This window comes from Coregonus clupeaformis, chromosome 24 (genome assembly GCF_020615455.1).
Source record: "Coregonus clupeaformis isolate EN_2021a chromosome 24, ASM2061545v1, whole genome shotgun sequence".
Classification (NCBI taxonomy): domain Eukaryota; kingdom Metazoa; phylum Chordata; class Actinopteri; order Salmoniformes; family Salmonidae; genus Coregonus; species Coregonus clupeaformis.
Window position 1 is genome coordinate 53,567,971 of NC_059215.1, and position 10,230 is coordinate 53,578,200.

At 42.5% G+C, this 10,230-nt stretch overlaps 1 protein-coding gene across 2 annotated transcripts in view; it reads left to right on the plus strand.

Moving 5' to 3' along the window:
- The window catches only part of dip2ba (disco-interacting protein 2 homolog Ba), an 81,694-nt gene extending 77,697 nt beyond the window's left edge, over positions 1-3,997 (plus strand). For both annotated transcript variants that reach the window (XM_041845454.2, XM_041845455.2), the window contains one exon: positions 1,965-3,997. In XM_041845454.2, the coding sequence (XP_041701388.1) occupies positions 1,965-2,217 (253 nt within the window). In that variant the 3' untranslated portion in view covers positions 2,218-3,997. The remainder of the gene's footprint in view (positions 1-1,964) is intronic.
- Positions 3,998-10,230: the final 6,233 nt, after the last annotated feature.

The following is a 10,230-nucleotide window of genomic DNA, read 5'->3' on the forward strand; positions in this document are numbered from 1 at the left end:
AGTGAAGACATCAAAACTATGAAATAACACAAATGGAATCATGTAGTAACCAAAAAAGTGTTAAACAAATCAAAATATATTTGAGATTCTTCAAATAGCCACCCTTTGCCTTGATGACAGCTTTGCACGCTCTTGGCATTCTCTCAACCAGCATCATGAGGTAGTCACCTGGAATGCATTTCAATTAACAGGTGTGCCTTCTTAAAAGTTAATTTGTGGAATTTCTTACCTTCTTAATGCGTTTCAGCCAATCAGTTGTGTTGTGACAAGGTAGGGGGGGTATACAGAAGATATCCCTATTTGGTAAAAGACCAAGTCCATATTATGGCAAGAACAGCTCAAATAAGCAAAGAGAAACGACAGTCCATCATTACTTTAAGACATGAAGGTCAGTCAATACGGAAAATGTCAATAACTTTTAAAGTTTCTTCAAGTGCAGTCGCAAAAACCATCAAGCGCTATGATGAAACTGGCTCTCATGAGGACCACGACAGGAATGGAAGACCCAGAGTTACCTCTGCTGCAGAGGATAAGTTCATTAGAGTTACCAGCCTCAGAAATTGTAACAGACACATCTCAACATCAACTGTTCAGAGGGGACTGTGTGAACCAGGCCTTCATGGATTTGCTGCAAAGAAACCACTACTAAAGGACACCAATGGACATTAGACCGGTGGAAATCCTTTGGTCTGGAGTCCAAATTTGAGATTTTGGGTTCCAACCGCCGTGTCTTTGTGAGACGCGGTGTGGGTGAAAAGATGATCTCCGCATGTGTATTTCCCACCGTAAAGGATGGAGGAGGAGGTGTTATGGTGTGGGGGTGCTTTGCTGGAGACACTGTCTGTGATTTATTTAGAATTCAAGGCACACTTAACCAGCATGGCTACCACAGATTTCTACAGCGATACGCCATCCCATCTGGTTTGGGCTTAGTGGGACTATCATTTGTTTTTCAACAGGACAATGACCCAACACACCTCCAGGCCGTGTAAGGGCTATTTTACCAAGAAGAAGAGTGATGGAGTACTGCATCAGATGACCTGGCCTCCACAATCCCCTGACCTCAACCCAATTGAGATGGTTTGGGATGAGTTGGACCGCAGAGTGAAGGAAAAGCAGCCAAAAAGTGCTCAGTATATGAGGGAACTCCTTCAAGACTGTTGGAAAAGCATTCCAGGTGAAGCTGATTGAGAGAATGCCAAGAGTGTGCAAAGCTGTCATCAAGGCAAAGGGTGGCTATTTGAAGATTCTCAAATATAAAATATACTTTGATTTGGTTAACACTTTTTTGTTTACTACATGATTCCATATGTGTTATTTCATAGTTTTGATGTCTTCACTATTATTCTACAATGTAGAAAATAAAGAAAAACCCTTGAATGAGTAGGTGTGTCCAAACTTTTGACTGGTAGTGTATATGCTTCACTAGGTGTATTGTAACATGATATGACTGTTGTGGTCTCTCTCCCAGAGCTGTATTTGACAGTGACATATACTGTATCTAGTATAAACCCACATTCTTGGTTTCCTTGGTGATGAGTAAGAACTGGAAGGGTACACCGTTCTCTAACCCACTGAACCATTGGAACCAGTTGAATGTTGAACTTGATGGGTGACTGTCTCTCTCTCTCTCCACAGTGCCTTGTTCACATGGACCGCTGAATGTTAACTTGATGAGTGACTGTCTCTCTCTCTCTCTCTCCACAGTGCTGTGTTCACATGGACCACTGAATGTTAACTTGATGGGTGACTGTCTCTCTCTCTCCACAGTGCTATGTTCACGTCGACGGCTGAATGTTAACTTGATGGATGACTGTCTCTCTCTCTCTCCACAGTGCTGTGTTCACATGGACCGCTGAATGTTAACTTGATGGGTGACTGTTCTCTCTCTCTCTCCACAGTGCTGTGTTCACATGGACCGCTGAATGTTAACTTGATGGGTGACCATCTCTCTCTCTCCACAGTGCTGTGTTCACGTGGACCAACCTCCTGGTGGTAGTGGCAGAGCTGGCCGGGTCGGAGCAGGAGGCACTGGACCTGGTGCCTTTGGTGACCAACGTGGTTCTGGAGGAGCACCACCTGATTGTGGGTGTGGTGGTCATCGTTGACCCGGGGGTCATACCCATCAACTCTCGGGGAGAGAAGCAGAGGATGCACCTCCGGGACTCGTTCCTGGCCGACCAACTGGACCCCATCTACGTGGCCTATAACATGTGAGATGTGAGGAGGGGGGCCCAGGCCCCATACACACTGGGGTGTAGGCTGGCTATGGGGATCCACTGGGGTGTAGGATGGCTATGGGGATCCACTGGGGTGTAGGATGGCTATGGGGATCCACTGGGGCGTAGGCTGGCTATGGGGATCCACTGGGGTGTAGGCTGGCTATGGGGATCCACTGGGGTGTAGGATGGCTATGGGGATCCACTGGGATGTAGGATGGCTATGGGGATCCACTGGGGTGTAGGATGGCTATGCGGATCCACTGGGGTGTAGGATGGCTATGGGGATCCACTGGGGTGTAGGATGGCTATGGGGATCCACTGGGATGTAGGATGGCTATGGGGATCCACTGGGGTGTAGGATGGCTATGGGGATCCACTGGGATGTAGGATGGCTATGGGGATCCACTGGGATGGAGGCTAGGGTATAGAGGCTCTGAGAGGGAGTCGCTGGACACAGAGAGGGGGGTGGTGGGTGGACTGCTCCTCCCGAGAACGGCAGTGGGACAGGGTGGCAGGGCAGGAAGTGGCATTGGTGGATTGGCTTGGACTTGATTTAGCCACCCTGTTACAGTAACTCCTGCCCCAGTGTTCTTTCTCTCTCGGCCAGAGTCTACTCTCTATGAAACAGAGACTGTATTTATTAAGGTTGTGGATGGGAGTGAAATTACAGCACGTCCGTCTGCATGAGGTTTTGCTGCTTCTTACTGGTGCTTATCCAACCACTCCCCGCCTCCCTCTGACAGAGTAGGAAGATGATTGGTTCCTCCTCTTTGATTGACACTTGGGTCCACCTATCAAGAAGGAGATGTTTGCCAATACCCACATTCACTGTCTCTCCCCTCTTCTCTCCCCGACTGCTACTGATCAATGATTTTTATCCCCAGACATGATGATTGTTGATCTTGTTTTATAGAAGACAAAAACGGAGTAGACATTTGTTTCTCGTCTCAATCCATTCCCTGGTTCAGCCTGTACCCTGCTTGCTCCTCTCTACTGAATGGTCCACAGTCCGTCATGTTGATCAGGATAGGACCGTGGAGCCAACGTGACGAACTGGAAGCTTCCCCCATGCACTTTAATCTTTCCTTGTCCTTCCATAATCTCTCCTGTCTCTCCTACCTGGTCCCAAATCTGTTTGTACTGTCTTGCCAACTCCTCATGTGACAATGACCGTCGGAGTTGGAAAGACCATTCAAACAGATCTGGGACCAGGCGTATTGTGCGTCCCAAATGGCACCCTATTCCCTATATAGTGCACTACCCTATGGGCCTTGGACAAAAGTAGGCCACTAAATAGGGAATAGGGTAGTCTATGTGTCCCCTGGATAGTCGATGGGAGACTGTGACCTCCTCTACTCACTTCCATTTTTCATCAAGAAATGCAGAAGAACAACTAAACAATATTACAATCAATACAATACCACTCAGTAGCTGTACTTACTGCAGAGCTGTGATTGGTCGGTCATCTTACGTTTCTGTCCCATCCATCTAGGTTTGTTTTTAACCCTTTACTGCTATGTGTACTACAAGCTTTCAGACGTGCTAGAATAATTCGCTTTTAAAACACACTTGTCATTGGTTGGAATGAAAAAGATGTTCAGCATAAACATACCAGCAGCAAACTCGCACAACAAAATAGACAAGCAGTGTTTATTTTGGGGACAATATTCTAAGTCCTTGATGTATGAGCGGGAATCGTTCCATGAGAGTTATCTCATCGATCATGTAAAGAAAATTTGAAAATGTGCTAATTTATTAAAAATAAAAAAAACTGATATCACATTTACAGTTGAAGTCGGAAGTTTACATACACCTTAGCCAAATACATTTAAACTCAGTTTTTCACAATTCCTGACATTTAATCCTAGTAGAAATTCCCTGTCTTAGGTCAGTTAGGATCACCACTTTATTTTAAGAATGTGAAATGTCAGAATAATAGTAGAGAGAATGATTTATTTCAGCTTTTATTTATTTCATCACATTCCCAGTGGGTCAGAAGTTTACATACATTCAATTAGTATTTGGTAGCATTGCCTTTAAATTGTTTAACTTGGGTCAAACATTTCGGGTAGCCTTCCACAAGCTTCCCACAATAAGTTGGGTGAATTTTGGCCCATTCCTCCTGACAGAGCTAGTGTAACTGAGTCAGGTTTGTAGGCCTCCTTGCTCGCACATGCTTTTTCACTTCTGCCAACACATTTTCTATAGGATTGAGGTCAGGGCTTTGTGATGGCCACTCCAATACCTTGACTTTGTTGTCCTTAAGCCATTTTGCCACAACTTTGGAAGTATGCTTGGGGTCATTGTCCATTTGGAAGACCCATTTGCGACCAAGCTTTAACTTCCTGACTGATGTCTTGAGATGTTGCTTCAATACAGTGGGGGAAAAAAGTATTTAGTCTATTTAGCAAATAAATTCATTAAAAATCCTACAATGTGATTTTCTGGATTTTTTTTCCTCATTTTGTCTGTCATAGTTGACGTGTACCTATGATGAAAATTACAGGCCTCTCTCATAATTTTAAGTGGGAGAACTTGCACAATTGGTGGCTGACTAAATACTTTTTTCCCCCACTGTATATCCACATAATTTTCCTTCCTCATGATGCCATCTATTTTGTGAAGTGCACCAGTCCCTCCTGCAGCAAAGCACCCCCACAGTATGATGTTGCCACCCCCGTGCTTCACGGTTGGGATGGTGTTCTTCGGCTTGCAAGCGTCCCCCTTTTTCCTCCAAACATAACGATGGTCATTATGGCCAAACAGTTCTATTTTTGTTTCATCAGACCAGAGGACATTTCTCCAAAAAGTACGATCTTTGTCCCCATGTGCAGTTGCAAACCATAGTCTGGCTTTTTTATGGCGGTTTTGGAGCAGTGGCTTCTTCCTTGCTGAGCGGCCTTTCAGGTTATGTCGATATAGGACTCGTTTTACTGTGGATATAGATACTTTTGTACCTGTTTCCTCCAGCATCTTCACAAGGTCCTTTGCTGTTTTCGCACCAAAGTACATTCATCTCTAGGAGACAGAATGCGTCTCCTTCCTGAGCGGTATGACGGCTGCGTGGTCCCATGGTGTTTATACTTGCGTACTATTGTTTGTACAGATGAACGTGGTACCTTCAGGCGTTTGTAAATTGCTCCAAAGGATGAACCAGACTTGTGGAGGTCTACCATTTTTTTTCCTGAGGTCTTGGCTGATTTCTTTTGATTTTCCCATGATGTCAAGCTAAGAGGCACTGAGTTTGAAGGTAGGCCTTGAAATACATCCACAGGTGCACCTTCAATTGACTCAAATGATGTCAATTAGCCTATCAGAAGCTTCTAAAGCCATGACATCATTTTCTGGAATTTTCCAAGCTGTTTAAAGGCACAGTCAACTTAGTGTATGTAAACTTCTGACCCAGTGGAATTGTGATACAGTGAATTATAAGTGAAATAATCTGTCTGTAAACAATTGTTGGAAAAATTACTTGTGTCATGCACAAAGTAGATGTCCTAACCGACTTGCCAAAACTATAGTTTGTTAACAAGACATTTGTGGAGTGGTTGAAAAACAAGTTTCTCACATGCACTGTCAACTGTGGGACCTTATATAGACAGGTGTGTGCTTTTCCAAATCATGTCCAATCAATTGAATTTACCACAGGTGGACTCCAATCAAGTTGTAGAAACATCTCAAGGATGATCAATGAAAACCTGTTTTCGCTATGTCATTATGTAGATTGCTGAGATTTGTATTTATTTAATCCATTTTAGAATAAGGCTGTAATGTAACAAAATGTTGGAAAAGTCAAGGGGTCTGAATACTTTCCGAACACACTATGTATGTACAGACATAATACTAAACTGGTGTAGATATCTATCTTTACACATCTGTATTCATCGTAGATTCTGTAGTGCCCATTGAGTCACCAAGGGGCATCTTTAACTCTGACTAACTTCACGAGGCTACATCTGTGTTGTTGGAAGACTGCTGCTGTGCCTTTTTGTATTGTCCCATCATGAAACGTGACATCTTCAGAAATCAAGGACTTGGTGTATTACCAAAACAGTTGGCAGGGGGTATAAGATGAGGACAAATTCTTGCCTTATAAAACCTGTGGAACTTGTAATAATTTTACTGTTTTTATTTGTCAAAGGATTTCAGTTTAGTATTCTACTTGTATTATGACTAGAAAAGGGATTGTGGAGGGTAAGGTTGAGATGTTGACTGTATAGGGTATATTTAAGAGGTCAAAAGTTGTATAACTGGTGTTACTGTGTACATTGAAATTATGAACGTATTCTTTGTTCATAAAACTTGACTGATCTTTCATACTTGACAGCACATTTCTGCATCACTGACTTAAACGTAGGCTAAGTAACACATTGCAAAATTAAAGAAAGTGTATCTTATGGTTTGGCAGGTGGTAACAATTTGCACTTTTCCATATCATTATTACTGGTGTGTGTGTGTGTCAGCGAGTGTGACCATATGGTTTAAATGGTGACATTGTTTGCCTTTCCTTTTTTGGAAAACATTTAATTGCCCTTTTTAATTAAATGAACATCAAAATATTGAACAATATTTTGTTCCAAAATGCCAGCAATTTTATGTCAAATTCACTGTACTACAACATTTTCCAGGTTGATTCTAATGGGACGTCCCAAGGATCCAGCCTAGCATCAACCAATTTTTATTCCATCCATCCAAATGAGAAATTCATGATTTAAATGGAATTGTAATGGTGTTTCATGCAAGATTTCAGGTTCTTTTTAAACTATCCTACATTTAACAGCACAACTCTGTGGCAAAACAAAAGCCTTGTTTGATTTTGGAAGTAGTTAAGACTACTTGAATGACAGACAAACATTGTAACATGTAAGTCCATCTTTTGAGTGAAGTTAAATTGAATGATTCATAAATAAATGTTTTGAATGTATTTTTTTGACTTCTGTGGTATTTGGCTTACTTGCCAAGTTGCTACGGTATCATTCCACCTTTGCATGTTTAACTCATATCTTAGTGGTGTGACCATAGAACTAGGAGTTTACCACCAAATGGCCATGGTGGGAGCGGTTCCAAGCCCGTTCTACTCATTCTAATTCTATGGGTGTGACATGTTGACCTGACATACATTCATTAGACACATTGGTGCTGTCCAAAACTGGAAATAGGGAAACGTTTTTAAAGAATCTATCCATGGACAAACCTAGCTTGAGTGTTAGCCTGTTTGTACTGTTATGCCAGCTCCAGTTGGCAAAAGCACAAACAGATATGGGACCAGGTTAGGACAAACGATCAGGATTGCCGATATTTCCATATATTTTGTAAAAACACTGCCAATTGCAGTAAAATTGAAAACAATAAATGTTCAAAGGATGTTATAAGCTTTTAGTCAGTATTGTAAGCACAATGTACTGTACTTGTGTAGTGATAAACAAATATATTTCGGATGATTTAATGTTATTTGTAAACCTCAAGGGCCCAAAATATATATACCTCAAGGCTGTTCACTATGCATAAACGCTGTATCTTTTCAATATAGTCAGTGATGCAATGACAAATTCCAACTCAGAAAAGAGACGTGTCCTATTTGACTGTCATGTTGTCAATGGGGATAATTTGTTTTCTATTTGGTTTAGCAAAATGAAACAATAAAAATCTGCTTTTGTCAGCACGTCTCTGCTCTGTGATCTGTAAAGCCACTTGTCTCTTTTCACAGCCGCTGGTCTCCACCACAGCCTCTCCCACTTGATGTCTGATTTGTGTTACAACCTGACAATAATTTCATTTTGAACATCAACAGCCCACCCACTTCTGTAATTTGGGGGGGAGGGGGGGGCTCAGTCGCTGAATGCCCAGTAGTGTTGAACAGAGATGCTGTGGCGGAGACTAATGAAAAGAGACTGTGTTGTCACATTATTACAGAGGAAAATTACATCTTTCGCCAACCCTCTTTCTCAGCTGAATTTTCTAGTGTTTTCTAGAGCGCTTGGCTCATCCAGCTTTTCACAACATTTGCAGGCAAGTTACATTTTGGTGTGAGTATACAGTGGGGGAAAAAAGTATTTAGTCAGCCACCAATTGTGCAAGTTCTCCCACTTAAAAAGACGAGAGAGGCCTGTAATTTTCATCATAGGTACACGTCAACTATGACAGACAAAATGAGAAAAATAAATCCAGAAAATCACATTGTAGGATTTTTAATGAATTTATTTGCAAATTATGGTGGAAAATAAGTATTTGGTCAACAACAAAAGTTTCTCAATACTTTGTTATATACCCTTTGTTGGCAATGACACAGGTCAAACGTTTTCTGTAAGTCTTCACAAGGTTTTCACACACTGTTGCTGGTATTTTGGCCCATTCCTCCATGCAGATCTCCTCCAGAGCAGTGATGTTTTGGGGCTGTCGCTGGGCAACACGGACTTTCAACTCCCTCCAAAGATTTTCTATGGGGTTGAGATCTGGAGACTGGCTAGGCCACTCCAGGACCTTGAAATGCTTCTTACGAAGCCACTCCTTCGTTGCCCGGGCGGTGTGTTTGGGATCATTGTCATGCTGAAAGACCCAGCCACGTTTCATCTTCAATGCCCTTGCTGATGGAAGGAGGTTCTCACTCAAAATCTCACGATACATGGCCCCATTCATTCTTTCCTTTACACGGATCAGTCGTCCTGGTCCCTTTGCAGAAAAACAGCCCCAAAGCATGATGTTTCCACCCCCATGCTTCACAGTAGGTATGGTGTTCTTTGGATGCAACTCAGCATTCTTTGTCCTCCAAACACGACGAGTTGAGTTTTTACCAAAAAGTTCTATTTTGGTTTCATCTGACCATATGACATTCTCCCAATCCTCTTCTGGATCATCCAAATGCACTCTAGCAAACTTCAGACGGGCCTGGACATGTACTGGCTTAAGCAGGTGGACACGTCTGGCACTGCAGGATTTGAGTCCCTGGCGGCGTAGTGTGTTACTGATGGTAGGCTTTGTTACTTTGGTCCCAGCTCTCTGCAGGTCATTCACTAGGTCCCCCCGTGTGGTTCTGGGATTTTGCTCACCGTTCTTGTGATCATTTTGACCCCACGGGGTGAGATCTTGCGTGGAGCCCCAGATCGAGGGAGATTATCAGTGGTCTTGTATGTCTTCCATTTCCCAATAATTGCTCCCACAGTTGATTTCTTCAAACCAAGCTGCTTACCTATTTCAGATTCAGTCTTCCCAGCCTGGTGCAGGTCTACAATTTTGTTTCTGGTGTCCTTTGACAGCTCTTTGGTCTTGGCCATAGTGGAGTTTGGAGTGTGACTGTTTGAGGTTGTGGACAGGTGTCTTTTATACTGATAACAAGTTCAAACAGGTGCCATTAATACAGGTAACAAGTGGAGGACAGAGGAGCCTTTTAAAGAAGAAGTTACAGGTCTGTGAGAGCCAGAAATCTTGCTTGTTTGTAGGTGACCAAATACTTATTTTCCACCATAATTTGCAAATAAATTCATAAAAAATCCTACAATGTGATTTTCTGGAGAAAAAAAATCTCAATTCATCTGTCATAGTTGACGTGTACCTATGATGAAAATTACAGGCCTCTCATCTTTTTAAGTGGGAGAACTTGCACAATTGGTGGCTGACTAAATACTTTTTTTCCCCACTGTATGTGGGGGGAAAGTCTATTTAATTAGTGTAATCTGAGATATCAAAGATTTAACAGCAAGGCAACACATTTTCTAAAATCTGCATCGACAAAAAATTAACTTTGTACAGTAACATCTATCTGGGTGTTTCATGGCAAACATTTGACTGTCTCTACTATTCACCTGCCCATCCAAGCCTGGTGCCTATGGTGCTGCTCTCCCTGCCACCAGGGGCATCCTGCCCATGGGGGGCTGAGTCAGTCATCATGACCTGGAGGTATGTCACCTTACCCTACCTGACTTTTGGTATTATTGTAAGTGTGTGGCGGGGACTCAACTTCATTTGTGTCATCTGAGATATCAAAGCTTAACATTTAAGCTTTAACAGCACT